Raw genomic sequence first — 17254 nt, forward strand, 5'->3', positions numbered from 1 at the left:
TGACAGAGTACTGTATGAATAAAAAAAAAATGCATGCAGATTGAGATTGAGAAAGAAATAATCAGTCAGATGACTTACGATGGCTCATTTCTATATATCACAATATGCATTATTAATTTTCTTTGCTACCTGCCCATCAGGTGTTTCTTAGTATTTTTCTCAGGCCTTAAGAGGATGATGAAACACTTCGGAGCAAAGATACAGAACAGTAAACCATAGCTAGAAGCGAGGATTGCAAAAATCTCCACAGCAACTGAATACTTCCCCGGAGAACTAACATAAGCAGGGACAAAGGCCACCCAGACAGCACAGAAGATCAGCATGCTGAAAGTGATCAGTTTGGCCTCATTGAAGTTGTCAGGAAGTTTCCGAGCAAGAAAGGCCAAGAGGAGACTGGTGCAGGCCAACAGGCCAATATAACCCAGAACAAGAGAGAAACCCACCACAGAGGCCATGGCACACTTCAGGGTGACCTTTAAACCAGGGATATCGAAGTCAGGTTGAGGCACTGGGGGGCTGATTGTTAGCCAAATAATACAGATGATAACCTTAATGAAAAAAGCATGGTATAAAATCAGATTAATGTATGTGAAATGGTTTAATGAGTAACACTTTTATCATGAAAAAAGGGCGTCTGCAACTCTGACCTGTATACAGGTGAAGAAGCAGACACTTCCTCTCTGTTGGCCTGGACCAAACCACTTCATCAAAGCTTCAGCACCAGGCCGAGCTGAACGGAACGCTGCAAGAACCACTATGGTTTTGACTTGGAGGCAGGAAACACAGAGTACAAAGCTGATCCCAAAAGCTGCCTGCTGGAACCGACAAGCCCAGACTGATGGACGACCAATGAACACCAGTGAGCACAGGAAGCAGAGCTTCAGCGACACAAGAAGCAGAAAGCTCAGTTCTGAGTTGTTGGCTCGTACCTGCAGATGAAAAGTCATATTCTGTTGGAATTAACTTGGTATTTAAAGGACAGTCACAAAACAGGGCATGATGGATTCTTATAGATTTTTTAAATTCTGTTTTTCAGATTAAGTACACTAAATAACTTCAAACCACAAAGGTCTCTATTCTATTACTCTGGGTTCTCACCATAGGTGTTTGACGGTAGTGTAGAAAGATGAGAAACACAGCTGTTGTCACCGTGGTACCAGATACAGCGACTGTAGTCAGGGTAATGCCCAAAGTTTCATTAAAGGAAAGGAAATCCAGCTGACGAGGGATGCAGGCGGTTCGTTTAGCATTAGACCAGAATTCTAATGGACAACGCTCACAGTGGGGGGAACCTGGGAAACAGGGAAACAGAAAATAACCTAAATGAGAAAACTCCAGATTAGCTGAAAGCAATATACAAAGTCAGGGTTACTGCATAATGGAAGACTGAAAGCATACTGGTGCTAACTGGAATAAGTGATTATAGGAAAACTGTATGTTGTAATGTCATCACCAGTTGTATTACTAATCTCCCCTTCAGCACATGGGATACAGTCAAAGCAGCAGACAGGTTCTCCTTTCCTGGTTGCCATCCGGGTGCCTGGGGGACAGCTCTCACTGCACACTGATAAAGGCACCTACACAACATATAAAAATATATTTCACAGTAAATACTTAATTAAGTATAAATTTTGGTATTGGCCTGTATCAAGTTTATTCCTTTTTAACCACCTGATTGGATCCTGTGCTCCACTGAATAGCTGATTCATTAAGGAGGAGATCAAATCCATCCACACGACCAATTAACACAAGTTTTAGTGTCCCCTCAGGAGTGTTCTGCCAATTGACAAGATCATACTTTGCTGGAATGTCGGCCCCTTGGAAATAAAACATCTCACCCTGTGGTGTGGTGAAGTTCACTTTGTTCAAGTGCTGCAAAACCTGAAAGCATCACAGTATTTAAATAGTAAATGTTTCGTTTGTTAGTGCAGTTTTTAATGTAAAGTTTAAAGTCCCCATTAATAATATGTTTCCCCTGAAAATCTGCAAATATACGTTGTGAAAGTCTGTAGCATATCTCACGCAGGTGCTGAAATTGACAGCTATGTTTACCTCTATGGGTTTGATGTGTTTTGGAGACAAGCAGGTGGAGCTGTTGTTTCCTGGAGGGCTGTTACTGTTGGGGCAGGACAGAAGACTGTGAAGGGCATGGGCTGCAGCATAAACAGCAAGGTAGGTATTGTATGTCACCCTCAGCTGAGAAGTGTCAGTAAAAAGATTGTCCACTCTCTCCAGGGACTCTGTGCCACTGCAGAGTGGTAGAGAAGCCTTTTGAAGCAACATGTTTGCACGAGTTGGTGAAGTGGCATAAGAAGAATAATTTGTGGCCCCAGGACTACAACCAAACATGTTTTCCCAAAATTCTCTTAGGAATTTATCATCAGGACGACGAGATGGGTTCAGATTTCGGAGATAATTTTCAAATCCAGGTACAGGTGAACTTCTAATGGCCACACCAAGAACACCACTTGCTACTTTAGAAGTAGAAGGATTTTGGATAAGATTGCCACTGGTGCTCCAAGCTTCACTGGCCAAAAACTGTCGGTCAGTTACCTAATGATAGCAACACAACATAACATAACCAAATGATCATTTTAAAAGGCAATACTTTTTCTCAAATAATAAGAACTGTTCTGTTATTATTTACAGGTTCAATATACAATTTTACTACAGTTACTCACATTTATCTTCGTTAGTTGCAGAAACAGTTCCCTCACATCTGTATACCAGGTAAAGATTAGAATCACCCTTGCAGTTGAGGCCTGAATTGTGAGTGCTGCTCGTCTGGCATCACTCAGAATGTTTTCCCTGTTGAGAGTCTCTACGAATGCCAAACACACTCCTGCCCCCTGAGTCTCCTCCTGAAATATCTGGCATATACAGTTGAAAGGAACAAAAGTATTAAGGAAAAGTATTTGAACATTGTATTTATGTACATTTCTTGTGTGGATGCCTTAAAAATACATGGAAAGACCTTTATTGCATTTAGCCCATAATCGTTGTTTGCTACGACTGCTCCGATCCAGGTCCAGTTGAAGCGTATGGCAAGCTGGGCCATGGCACGGGCCTGGTAAGTATCACTGGGCATGGTCCTGAAGAAGTTGGGAAATTGGCGTCTGTCACTCAGACAGGGGCAGCTTGCTGTGTAGCTCATCTAGAACACATACATACATGCCAGGGACCAACTTATTTTTAAAATCAAGTTTTTGTATAATAGGAGTCTTCAATTCTAAAATTTTCAATAATAACATCAGTAAACTCACTAGAGGTACAGAGAGTGGCCCCAGGATTCTAGAAAGTATCTGGGCTGTTGTAGATGAGTCACCACCAATGATCAAAGGAACAGGCCGATCACCTGATGACATTATAATATATGATGGAACAAATTCATTTGTTAGATAAAAATTGCATAGTTTATACTGAGGGGGATCAGTCCATGCAAAGCTAGATCCAATACCTCTCCTTTCTCCGATTTCCTCTCCATACCCAGCAGAATAGTCTGGCAGGGCTGTTGAATTACAGCTGGTGCTGTCTCCTCCAACCAGTGACAGTGCTGCCCGTAAAGCCCAAAGGGGCAGGCCACAGCTGTCATGAATATGGTAGCCCAGCTTCACACCTGGTAGCAGCACTGTACTATGATTGATTTCCTCCAGTGCAAACACCATAGCATATACATACTGCAATGGAAGATTTTCCAAACTGAGACCACCGGTGAGAAAAAAATTAGAGAAATGTCAGTCAAAATCCTGATGTCATAATCCAAAACAACCTGCAAATTCGATAGGTAATAAAGTAATCAAGTTACATCATCAGTGGATAAGCAATTACAACATATTTTAACAAGAAAATGTATATATTAATGCGAAAGAACCACCAATAGTTTTCAAATGGAATACATAAGATACAGCTAATAATGTGTCTTGTGTTTATCAAACATATGAATATGTATTATACAATATTCACAATAAACAATGCAGTTCAGAGTTTTACCCAGTGCAAGATTTGTAGTGCGGCAGCTGAGTGAAGTCATGGTCTATAGCAGGGGGCTGGTAATAAAGACTGAAGAGCCCACCAATAACTACATCTCCATCCTGGAACAGACCCTGGACACTTGATGTACCCCACCGAGAACACCTCACTGTCTGAACCACCTGCAACCCCACCCTGAGCCCCAGCTGTCTGCCCACGAGCCCCACAAGGAGCACAGATGGGGCTGAGCAGGGCCACAGTGTGAGGAGCCAGGATAACCAAGACATGGATTTAGCGGATCTGGACACTTAAAATATGTAAAATAAACTCAGTTAGATAACTTCTCATTGGCACAGCAAACATAAATAAGAGGTGCAATAAATTCAATATCAATAACCTTCAACAGCTCCTGAAATGAAAAGGTCAAATTTGATTAAATTCCTCTTGATGTAACAGGAGAAAAGTTGATATTCAAACCTGTAAAATAATGTTAATGCCAAAATTTACATTACAACAGATACAACTTGCCCTGACATCTGACATCTTATACCCCCCTCCTACTCTGCGCAACATAGATGTTGTTCTGGGTACTTATAACAGCTTGAAAGCTCATGGTGGAATGATAGTAAACAGATAACACTGCCCTCACCTTTCAGAGAAGTCTGGAAGGTGAGGGCAAAACAATAATACAATGACTGAGTGATATGTGTGTTACACACACAGTAGAGTATTTACCTGGAGGGCAGTGACTGTAGACATCCCAAAAGAGTTAGATTTTTATTTTTGACATTTAGTTGATAAATTAATCCAACGAGACAGGGCCACACCTCTAACACAAAGGCCCCTCTTGGCTGCCTTGCCACATTGTTGTTTCAGTAAGGGTTCATTATGAATACCTTTTGGAAGATGTTTTTCAAAGGAAATAAACTTCACAGTATAATTCATTTTATGAAAGAAGGAAGAGAATGTGTTACAACCATTAGACGCAGATTTGATTTCTTACAAGAGGGGATGAATGCTGAAAGGCTTAAAAAAAGAGTTAATAAGCATCTGACTCATAAAAACAACATAAAAAACAGTGTTTGATTGCACTGTTTGCATCTGTGGTTTGTGGTACAGTTTGATTTTCAAACTGTATTAATCAAATGATAACTGTATATAAAAGTGCATATACAGTCAATAAGGCAGTTTTCAATGAGCAAACCATTGTTTTCTCTGAAAATGCTGATCAAAAGGTCAAAATTGCTCAGGCTCATTGGGTCTGGAACAACCCTGGTTCAAAAGGACAGAGGGTTGTCTCATCTCATAGTACTATAGATCACACATCCCATTTTGCAGGCCACATTAAAAAATATACAGTAGATAAATTATATGACTGTAGCTGTTGTAGGTAGTTCATCTTTGGAACACACTGAGTTTTGTTGTCACTCAAAAACTAAGGAATTTATAATTTCTGATAAAATTCCCACTGTGACTGATTCAGTATCAAAACATGAGTGAAAAATAAGATTTAAATAGAAGAAGAAATGTTGCAGCAACCTTCATTCTGTTTCATACAGGCTTTGCCCTCTACCTCTGCCTTTTCTGTGATGTCATCATTGTGTTGGCAATAATTTCCTGCTCTGTAGTAATTAAGTCTTAGCTGGCATTACATTTCAGTCTTTGCTAACATATTATTGTCAATGAACAAATCCAATCCATTATTTCTTTATATTAGTCAATATGGAAGTGGAAACCTTTTCTTTGTGACATGGCAACAGAAGCAAAATTAAATGAAAATGACATGTAGCTTTTTAATTTCAAAACTGACTCAAGACTGGGGAAAGAATATGTTTGAGAAAAAGCAGGCAGCCCTCTCAGGCTCCCTCTGCAATGACAGTAGTAAGGTGAAGGCCACATTCACCACGCCCCGACTGGCCTAAAACACAAATGAAGTATGCAAACAACTCTTCGCCACACCCATCTGCCTCCCTGATAGGTGTAGATGTGGGATGGGTGTGTAAGTAAGTGACTAGCAGGGGTGCATGGTATCCACACTAGTCCTAGTAAAGATGTCTTTTTTTTCTATAGCTTTAAGGGAATTTGTCAAAACTACTAAAATATCCCTTGTGAAGTCCCCTTCATATTCTTATAGTGCATTATACTTTACATAGAAAAGTTTCAGTTGTAAATGGTTATCAGGAAGTGGTTTCTGTCAGTGACATGAATATACAAGTGATATACTCTCAGTGAGAGATATACTGTATGCCAATGGTGCAACAGCGGCATACCATTGCCAGCAATGACTTAGGTCAATAATAATACAGAAACAGCAGAGGGATGTCTAAAGAAAACCTTGGAACCTCTTGTGTCTAATTTTGGACAGAAATGGACGGTACTACTATATTGTATGTGAAACAAAAGGAAGTCAGTGTATGTCACTATTAGAGCACATACATGTAGGAAAAGTATAAAATGTTGCACAGCTGCACAACTATGTTGAGAGATACAGAGTGAAACATCAGTGCACCATTACATGGTATAATACTTCCCCCCAGTGGTCATTATTGGGTACATGCAGTTTAAAACAAAACAATGTCCAATGTTGTCAGCCTCTGTGATCAGAGGCTGACAACAGCCTAAAGTGACTAGTGTATCAACTGAAGGTACAGTAATTGCCTGCTGCATTTAACATGTCTCTCACTGCTATGATTTTGATATCTACATCAACTGTTATGATGAGTCATTCTGAGGCTCCTGACTTTGAATATGAGATAGACTAGTTTTAATTTGGTAAAGACAAAACGTGACACTGACCCACTGAAAAATGCTGTAGTAAAACAGGGAATATGAGCTACATAATCTTCAATAAACAACTTGTTGATTTAATATAATTATCATTAAAATATTCTGCTTTCTGGGAAGCTGGAGGAGAGTTCCATTCAGTTGATGAACAGAATTTAATAAAAAGATAACAAAAGAGAACAATTAAAATCATTAATGTAAAGTCAGTTAATAAATTTTTTAGTGAGCAGCATTGCATTTAAATTTGTGTTTTTTCTTCGATTGATTATGTTACATAATCATGTAATGACGTCTAAGAACAGTAGACATGTTCATTTTATTCAGCTACCAAAAAGCCATAAGTATGAGTGGCACAGTAAGAATTAGCAGTATTGAAATGAAACAAACTGACACATAGACATGGATATATGCATGCTGTGTGGCTGAGGCAATGAAAACTATCTAGCCATCAGGTGTTTCTTAGTGTTCTTCTCAGGCCTCAAAAGAATAATGAAACATTTTGGAGCAAATATGCAGAGCAGTAAACCATAGCTAGAAGCAAGAATTGCAAAGATTTCCACAGCGACAACATACTTCCCAGGAGAGCTAACATAAGCAGGGACAAAGGCCACCCAGACAGCACAGAAGATCAGCATGCTGAAAGTGATCAGTTTGGCCTCATTGAAGTTGTCAGGAAGTTTCCGAGCAAGAAAGGCCAAGAGGAGGCAGGTACAGGCCAACAGGCCAATATAACCCAGGACAAGAGAAAAGCCCACCTCAGAGGCCATGGCACACTTCAGGGTGACCTTTGACCCTTGGAAACCCAGATCATGATGAGGCACAGGGGGGCTGAGAGACAGCCATACAGCACAGATGATAACCTGTATGAAGAGTGAAAGCGCAGTTGTATAAATATACAATAATAAAAAAAAACAACTACCGATAAAATGGTACTGGTGTGTAGGTTTAGGGAAGAAAACTAAATAATTGACATTCAGAGGAGAGGATACATAAATTATAAAATCATTATAATGACTTATATATATATATGTGTATGTGTGTGTGTGTGTGTGTGTGTGTGTGTGTGTGTGTGTTGACTCTTCTACTCTACCTACTTGTATTTATTTATTTAGATGTATTTTCTTGGTACCTGATGCATACAACAAAATAAATGACTATTATTAAGAATAACAAAATGTTTTTACCACTGAATCAACAAAAGATTCACACCTGTATACAGGTAAAGAAGCAGACACTTCCTCTCTGTAGGCCTGGACCAAACCACTTCATCAAGGCTTCAGCACCAGGCCGAGCTGAGCGGAAAACAGCCAGAACCACTATGGTTTTTACCAGGAGGCAGGAAACACAAAGTACAAAGCTGATCCCAAAAGCTGCCTGCTGGAACCGACAAGCCCAGACTGATGGACGACCAATGAACACCAGTGAGCACAGGAAGCAGAGCTTCAGCGACACAAGAAGCAGAAAGCTCAGTTCTGAGTTGTTGGCTCGTACCTACAGATGACAATTGGATGATGATGACAAGGAAAAGTGAAAGAAAGAATGCATACAACAAACTGTGGTACATAAAGCTGGGTTCTTACCATAGGTGTTTGATGGTATTTAAGAAAAACCACAAACACAGCTGTTGTCACCGTAGCCCCAGACACAGCTGCTGTAGCCAAAGTAATGCCCAAAGTTTCATTAAAGGAAAGGAAATCCACTTGACGAGGGATGCAGGCAGTTCGTTCAGCATCGGACCAAAACTCAGATGGACAACGCTCACAGTGGGGGGAACCTGGGAGAGGAAAAAAGAGGACAATGGGAAGGAAATAAACAAAAAAGAAAATTACGACTGCAAACCTCCTCACCAGTTGTATTGCTGATCTCCCCTTCAGCACATGGGATACAGTCGAAGCAGCAGACAGGTTCCCCTTTCCTGGTGGCCACTCTGGTCCCTGGAGGGCAGCTCTCACTGCACACTGAAACAGGCACCTAAACAAAAACCCAGATAATATTCTCAATGACATGATCTGGTGAATTAATAAAGACATTCATTTCAACAGCAAATTTGTTAGAATCTTTGGGTAAATTTGTTGATATGACTACCTGATTGGATCCTGTGCTCCACTGAATAGCTGATTCATTAAGGATGGAGATCAAATCCATCCACACGACCAATCAAAACAAGTTTTAGTGTCCCCTCAGGAGTGTTCTGCCAGTTGACAAGATCGTACTTTGCTGGAATGTCGGCCCCTTGGAAATAAAACATTTCACCCTGTGGTGTGGTGACATTCACTTTGTTCAAGTGCTGCAACAGCTGGAAAGCAACAAATGCACTGACAACATTCAGTTCAAGAAATTTTCAAAGACGATTACTGTTCTTGATAAGATAAATAATCACATTTACCTCTATTGACTTGATGGATTTTGAAGAAGAGCAAGTTGAGATGTTGTTTCTGGGGGGACTGTCTCTTTTGGGGCAGGAGAGAAGGCTGTGTAGGGCGTGGGCTGCAGCATAAACAGCAAGGTAGACATTATATGACACCCTTAACTGGGAGGTGTCAGTAAAGAGATTCTGTACTCCCTCCAGAGACTCTGTACCACTGCAGGGGGGTAGAGAAGATTTCTGAAGTGATTCCATGGCCAGAGATGAAGCAGAAACATTTGACGGATGGTCAGATCTTGCTTTGACTGATGAAGAGGAATATGAATATGAATGTGTGTTCCTTGGACTGCATCCAAACTCCTTTTCCCAGAATTCTCTTAAGAATTCATCATCAGGACGATGACGTGGGTGCAAATTTCTGAGATAATTTTCAAATCCAGATATTTTTGAACTTCGAATGGCCACACCAAGAACACCACTTGCCACCTTTGAGATGGCAAGATCTTGGAGAAGATCATCACTGGTACTCCAGGCCTCACTGGCCAGAAACTGTCTGTCAGTCACCTACAGTGAGAGGACAGTCTTCAAATCAATAAACTACAATAAATTACAACAAGACGAACATCTGACATTTTGTTATTAGAACATATATATGTATTTTTAAGGATGAAATCTTCAGGCTACACAGATTTTCATGCCAGTTGCTCACATTTCTTTTGGCCAGTTCCAGAAAAACTTCCTTTACATCAGTATACCAGCAAAAGATCAGAATCACCCTTGTAGTGGAAGACTGAATTGTGTGGGCTATACGTTTGGCATCACTCAAAATAGTTACTCTGTTGACAATCTCTATGAATTCCAAACACACCCCTTTCCCACGAATCTCTTCCTGAAATACCTGAAAAATGGAGGTCAAAACAACAATATGTCCATACATGTAAGCTGTTTGTATTATATATGAAGGTGATATTTGTAGAAACATTGATACAGTGTAACAACAAAAACATACACCTGTATCGCCAGTTGACCATAGTCATTGTTTACAATAACAGCTCCAATCCAAGTCCAGTGGAAGCGTATAGCCAGTCTTGCCATGGCCCGGGCTTGATAAATATCACTGGGGATGGTTCTGAAGAAGTTAGGAAACTTGGATCTGTCACTAAGACAGGGACAGCTAGCCAAATAGCTGATCTGAGGGAAAAACAGAAATATTCTATATTTTTGACACTTTTTTACAGCAATAATGAAGTCTTGTATTAAAACATTTTAAAAACTGTATCAGCCTCTTGCTGTAGACTGTATAAAAATGGCTCATCAGAGGTTTATGAAACTCACAACTGGTACAAAGAGAGGTTCTAGGATCCTGGACAGTATTATTCCTATCGTAGATGAAGAAGCAGCAATGAGCAAAGGAACAGGCTGACCACCTGATGACAGCAATAGACATATAACTAATTTAGTAAAATCCTTTTCTACTATTTTCACAACAGTAGTTTTTATGGACATAGCAAATGCTAAATGTATAATGATAATATCAAGTCATACTTGTTTCTCCAGGTTGTTCATAGGATGTAGAATGAGGCACAGAGGCTGTTAAGTTGCAGCTCTGTGTGTCTCCCACAACCAGTGACAGTGCATGTTGCAGAGCCCAGGGGTATCGGCCACAGCTGTCAAATATACGGTAGCCCAGCTTCACTCCTGGCAGCAGGGTAGCTGTTACGATTGATTTCCTCCACAGCAAATGCCATAACATACATTAATTGTAATGACTCTAGTTCCAACCTGAGATCACAGGAGAAGAAAGGAAGAGTGAATGAAATAACCTGCAATATAAATTGGCACTATCACAAATTATAATTAGTACTACAGACATTACATTACTTTCAAGCTCAATATTTTGTAGAATTACATTTTTTGTTAAGTTTAACAAAATACATGAGCATGATAGAAAAATCTTTAAAAAAAAAATAACAGACAATGTGTTATAATAAAAACAAAATGATAACCTATGTAACCTATACATCTTGTAATAAAAATACAATACATGTTGTGATTACCCAGTGCAAGGTTTATAATGTGGCAGCTTGCTGAAGTCCTGCTCTATAGTTGAAGGTATGTTATGCAGACTAAAAAGTCCACCAATAATTACATCTCCATCCTGGGAGAGGCTCTTGCTGCTCGGTGCACCCCACTGAGAGCACACTACTGCCTGAACCACCTCCAGACCTGTCTGTCTGCCCACTACACTGAGAAGCAGCAGGGAGAGGGCTGAGGAGGGCCACCCAGTGAGGAGCCAGGGCAACCAAGACATGGATGCAGCTGTTCTGGAAATTTAAAGCATTTACGTAACTGTTATCTGAACATCAGAATATATTTCAACCAGAAGTCCAATAAATTAATTTAGTGTAAAACACAATTCACCTCAAACCTGCTTCATCAAACCTGACAACAGTATGCTTTAAGTTCAGAAAAATGTATGTATTCCATAGATGTGCTCAACAGTCCCTGTTAGCAAAGACAAAACCATTAAAATTCCACATGCCCTAACATAATATGATAGCCTCATATCAGCTGCCTGAACCACCTCCAGACCTGTCTGTCTGCCCACTACACTGAGAAGCAGCAGGGAGAGGGCTGAGGAGGGCACCAGTGAAGAGCAGGGCAACCAAGACATGGATGCAGCTGTTCTGGACATTTAAAACATTTAGGTAACTATTACCAGAACCTCAAAGTATACATCAACCAGAAGTGCAATAAATTCAATCTGTGTAAAACAGAAGTCACCTCAAACCTGCTTCATCAAACCTGACAATTGAGTGCATTAAGTTTAGAAGAAATGAAGGAATCCCATACCTCTGTCCAACAGTTTGGATAGTAGAGACAAAACGTATTAAATTCCACATGCACAAATATAACATGACAGCCTCATGTCATCTACCTGCAAAAAGAAAGCACATTGTAAACATTAACAACGGTTTACTTAATTAAAATCTCTTCTCACAAGGAAAATTGTTAAGTCTGGAAATAGCATCTTATTAAAAACATACCCCCCTCCCTCTCTGGACAAGTGAGGTGTTGATGTAAGCATTTATAACAAGTGTAAAGCCTTTTGCAAATAAATTAATGAGACAAGCAGCACTCAACCTAAAATCATTCCTCTCTAGAGTGACGGTGGAAAAACAAACAAATGTTAGGAAGTGATTAGCCTGTGTGAAATTAGCAGTGCATGTGGGTGTGTATGTAGGTACTGTATGTTGTAGAGCAGTGGTTCTTAACCTAGGGGTCAGGATGGCACAAAAAGAATTTAAAAAAGCAAAAAGCAGGAAATATTATATGACCCTACCTTTGCACTTGTGTCTCAGACAGCCAGACATAACACCTCACCATCTAAAAGGAGGCCCTGGCCATGCCAGTCCCCACTATCTGCCCTTCCAACTTAGTTATAATTGCAGAAACCTGCTGCAACTAGGTCTGAGCCCTACAACCCCTACTTTTTTGCCAGCTGCCATTGATCTGGGGCTACAATAGCCCCTGTGTTGACCATCTATGCCTTATTTGTGATAGCTCCATATATTCAAGTCTGTCATCCAGCAGTTTCTGCAGCATAGACTTGGAGGAGAGCACCACATCAGTGGTAGTGGTCCACAACCAATGCTCTCCCAGGTTTGCGTATATGTTAGCAGTCCACATAAAGCTAACCAGTAATGGGCTTCAGATGGTTTAATACTGGTCAATGCAACATTATACAAGTATTTTTACTTTAAAATAGCAACCTTTAAATCATTTTGATTGTACACTGATTCACAACAGAAGAGGGAGAATAGCGTCCTGCCTCTTTCATTCCACTTCCGCGCCAGACGCCTGTTCTTTCCTTGAGCGGGAACAATCTCGTGCGTAACACTTTACGGCACTATGGCACACACCAGCAGCTGGTGGGTTTTCAGCTAGCCACATGAAGAAACTAGCGTGATATCCTCAGTATGAACCAGCATACCAGAAGTAAAGACACTGAGAAGGATGTTTGTCGGAGGAAACTAAAAAGAGAAAGTGACACAGCAGGAGGCCGGACAACGGGTAAATCTCGGACTGTAACAGACTGCAAGACAGACGTCAGGCTGGCCTTGTTTGCCGTCGGACTGGCAAGTAATCACTGGCTTTCTATGCTTTGTGTTGTTGTGCTTGCTTGACGTTTGGCTGTGTTAGCAAAGTTGTCGACTCACTAGTTTTTTTGTTTTTTTTTGTTTTTTTTATCATAAGTCAGTCCATTTCGACAGAGGTTTAGCCGCTAGCTAGGCTCGAGGTGATGTTAGCAAACACTCGGACTCTGACTTACAAAATAGAGCTTTGAGCAGCAGCTCTAGTTTACAGTTTTAATAGGAACGCCCCTCTAGACATTAATAGAGCCATGTCAGAAATAAATGCTACATGCCTTCAAAATTGGTTTAAACAATCTAACATTAAGTGCAGTATACAGTACAGGGATGTGTAGAAAGGTGCAACTAACTGTCAGTAAACAACAATAACAAAACATTTTAGAGTGAAATTGAGCTTGCTGGTGCTGGTTTATTTTTTAATTTATGATGAAGTATGAATGTCATGTGATCACATTATTATAGTAAGAATGGAACATTCTGCATATATATATATATATATATATATATATATATATATATATACACACATATGATTTTTTTTTTTTTTTTGGGGGGGTTTTTTGGCTCAGATTATGTTGAAAACTGTCAAGAAAAACTTTTTTCCCAGAATATTTCCAACTATTTGTCCTTAACGTCTATATGCTGGTCAGAGATTACACTGTGATTTGTGAAAAAGCACAGCGGCTTCTTTATGTGCATACATTGTGTAATGAAGTGCTCATATAATGACCTTAAGGGCTTGAACATGGCATCAACAGTGCAGTCTCATGGAAAAACTCATAGATAGCTTACATCTATGCAGTTATTTCATAGACGAGAGAGACTTATTAAAAGCAGTGTTAGATTGCATTGTTTGTATTTGTACTTTAAGCTGTTTATTTTTCACACTGAGCTTTAACTTTAAATGACAGCCTAATATAAAAGTGCATACAGAGTAGATAAGGAGCAACCATTGTTTTAGCTGAAAATGATGATCAGAGGCAGAGGTGGTCCTGACTAGATTTGTGCCCCGGGCGAACCATCCCTCGTGTGCCCTCACATAGATTGCGCCCTGGGTGGTCGCCCACATTGCCCATAGCAAAAACCGGCCCTGATCAGAGTGTCAAAACTGCTCAGGCTCATTGGGTTTGGAGCAACCCTGGTTCAAAAGGACAAAAGGTCGTCTCATCTCAGAGGACTAAGTTACATCAAACTTAAATCATGGGGGTTAAATAAGAAGGTACTGATGAGCCACAGGTGTGCAATTGCTCATCTCCATCAGTGTGCATTACACGCATAATTTAATCCCATTATAAACTCATAGCAAGGTGGCACACCGGGAATAAGAAGGATAAGTGCATGTTTGTTCTTTTAATGGTGTTTGTACATCATAGTCCACATTTAAAATTTATAGTATATAGATTATGCAACTGTAGCTGTTGTATGCAGTTCAGTCTTGAGTTTTCTGCTCAATCAAAAAAAAACAAAGGAATTTATCATTCCTGTTGATTCCCACTGTGACTGATTCAGTATCTGAATTATAGACATCAAAACAAGATTTAAATAAGAAGAAGAAGAAAGGTTGAAATAACCTTCATTCTCTTTTGCACAGACTTTGCCTTCTACCTTTGAACTTTCTGTGGTGCCATCATTACTGTGATAATTGTGACAGCCTCTATGAACATGAATGTTATTCAGACTCAAATCATTAGCAATGAAATTTGATATGGAATGTGGTTTTGAGTCACATAAACTTACTACTTTCCACCCTTTATATGATGAATGTGTAAGAGCTGTGTAGTAATCAGATGTTAGCCTGCATCACTTTTCAGTCTTTGCTAAACATTAAACACATTACTGTCAGTTAACTAACTGTAATCCATAATTTATTGACAAATTAGTCAGTGTGGAAGTGGAATCCCGTTCTTTGTGGTGAGGTGACATGAATACTGTATCCAGAGAGTGTGGTTTTATATAAAGCACAGGGATTTTATGGCAACTAAATCAAGTGAAAATTACTTGCTGCTTTCATTTTTAATTCCAAATCTGACAAATTTTATAGCCAAGAATAGGACTGCACAGTTCTGGAAAAAATTAGATTCTCTCTCACGATTTTTTCAACATGTTTTTTGCACTAATTTACCTGATACACAAGGAAGTGGAACAGAAAATATAATGGTGCCTGATATAGGATAGGTCATATCTTAAAGAGTACAGTCTAGACCTGCTCTATATGAAATGTGCCTTGAGATAACTACTGTCGTGATTCTGCGCTATATAAATAAAACTGAATTGAATTGAATTGAATTGAATTGAATGTTTGGCTAAGTGGTAGTTGATCGAGTGTAATTTCCTTGTGTCTATGGGAGCTTGTCAGGTATGGTAAATAAAATAAACTGTAATAAACTGTGTAAGGTTCTAAGGCTGCCAGCGAAATGTCGGCTATTTGATACATTAGTCAGGAGTACCCTCATATGACTCACAGAATGTCAGTGGACGAGTCATTACAATTTTTTTAGCTGCCTCAGAATTCACACACAGCAACAGTGTGACAGGCTGTAAACTTTACAACCAAATCTTGTCTTAAAATAATTAAACCACAAAACTAACTTTAGAGTTAGACACTTCATGAAAACGGAGGGCAGAACGACAGTGCATGCAGTGACTCACTCTGATTCGCTCCAGTGTCAGGTGAGTTGTACCTGCCAGCTGACAGCTGCATGCCCGCCATGAGAAACCACACATCTAAAGCAGAAACTACTGGTGATAAGACGAGTTAAAACCGACTGACAGTGTCTGTCTGCAGTGTTTTTCGCTATATACATTTTGTAGCGGTGACCCGCCGCGGGAATATTACTGCCACTGCTGAAATATTATAAAGTTGCAGAGTACCTGGTTGAGCTGAGAGGGAGAGAGAGAAAGAATTGAAAAAGAGAAAATGGTGGAATTAAGTAGCTAATCTTTTTTTGTCACGAGCACAGTGCCATCAGCAGGGTTTTCTTCTGGATTCATTTAGTCATTTTTTATTTGTCCTAACACAACGTTTGGCCTCACACTCATTGGCCGCTGTTACTCGGTCATTCTCACCAGGTTTATTTGAGTTTCTGTTGCTCTGAAACACGTGTTGTAATGGCACACTGTCATTGGCTGATGAGAGTGGCAGCAGGTGTCTCTGATGAAAATGCAGCAGAATTGTCGTCATTTAGAAATTAGATCGCATAGAGCTCTGAATCAAGATCGCGGTTTTAATATGATTAATCATGTAGTCCTAGCCAAGAAGAAGACTGCTGTGCAGTTATGAATGCAGTTATAAATGTATTTCATTACAGCATAGATCTTCTTCCAAAGTACTAAGATTGCTGCATGTCATTATTAAAGCAAATACAAGGAGGGAAAGAATAAGATGTTGCAAAGCTGCACAAGCTTCTTGACCATTAGTATTATACCATTAGATGGTGTAATACTTCTGTCTTGTGGGCATTATTGGGTATGTGCATTTAAAGCTAGGATTAGGGTTACACAACTGTCCATGCTCCATGTTTTAAGTGATTAGCCTATTAACTGCAGGTAGAGTAATTGGTACCATATTTTAGTACTTCTTTCCCTGCTATAATTTTGATATCTACATTAACTATTGTGATGAGTCACTCAGGGACCTTTGTCTTTGAATAGCAGATATACTTGTTTTAACTAAGTAAAGAAAAAACATGACGCTGATCCATTGAGAAAAATTCCAAATCTCCATTATTTACTTAAACACAGTAACAGCTCAAACAATTACACACATAAATGCAAAGTCAGTTAATACATTTTTGCATTGCATTTAGATTTATGATTTTCTTTGATGGATGATATCATAATATTAGTTCTTACTTATTCAGCTATCAATAAAAGCCATAACTATAAGTGGCACATTAAGAAATAGTATCATTTAAATGAAACAAATTGACACATACACGTGAATGTATGGAATTGTATGTGGTGTATGACTGAGATAACAGAA

The 17254-nt window shown here is 39.6% G+C and overlaps 2 protein-coding genes across 2 annotated transcripts; both read right to left on the reverse strand.

Moving 5' to 3' along the window:
- Positions 1-125: 125 nt before the first annotated feature.
- Positions 126-4256, reverse strand: LOC108899747 (extracellular calcium-sensing receptor-like). The gene is made up of 12 exons (XM_018700371.1): positions 3991-4256; positions 3521-3699; positions 3264-3355; positions 2975-3154; positions 2682-2870; positions 2343-2553; positions 2053-2249; positions 1672-1881; positions 1454-1577; positions 1099-1292; positions 648-929; positions 126-548 (listed from the first exon to the last, which is right to left on the reverse strand). Exons 1-12 carry the CDS (start codon positions 4254-4256, stop codon positions 126-128), a joined length of 2547 nt encoding a protein of 848 aa, XP_018555887.1.
- Positions 4257-7190: 2934 nt separating this feature from the next.
- On the reverse strand, positions 7191-11429 carry LOC108899761 (extracellular calcium-sensing receptor-like). The gene is given in 14 exon segments (XM_051065530.1): positions 7191-7613; positions 7963-8244; positions 8334-8527; positions 8601-8724; positions 8839-8883; positions 8885-9049; positions 9140-9336; positions 9472-9682; positions 9828-10016; positions 10130-10309; positions 10454-10537; positions 10767-10826; positions 10828-10900; positions 11176-11429. Coding segments are annotated over 14 exon segments (2481 nt in total).
- Positions 11430-17254: the final 5825 nt, after the last annotated feature.

The sequence above is a fragment of the Lates calcarifer genome, linkage group LG21, assembly GCF_001640805.2.
Source record: "Lates calcarifer isolate ASB-BC8 linkage group LG21, TLL_Latcal_v3, whole genome shotgun sequence".
In the NCBI taxonomy this organism is placed as follows: Eukaryota; Metazoa; Chordata; class Actinopteri; family Centropomidae; genus Lates; species Lates calcarifer.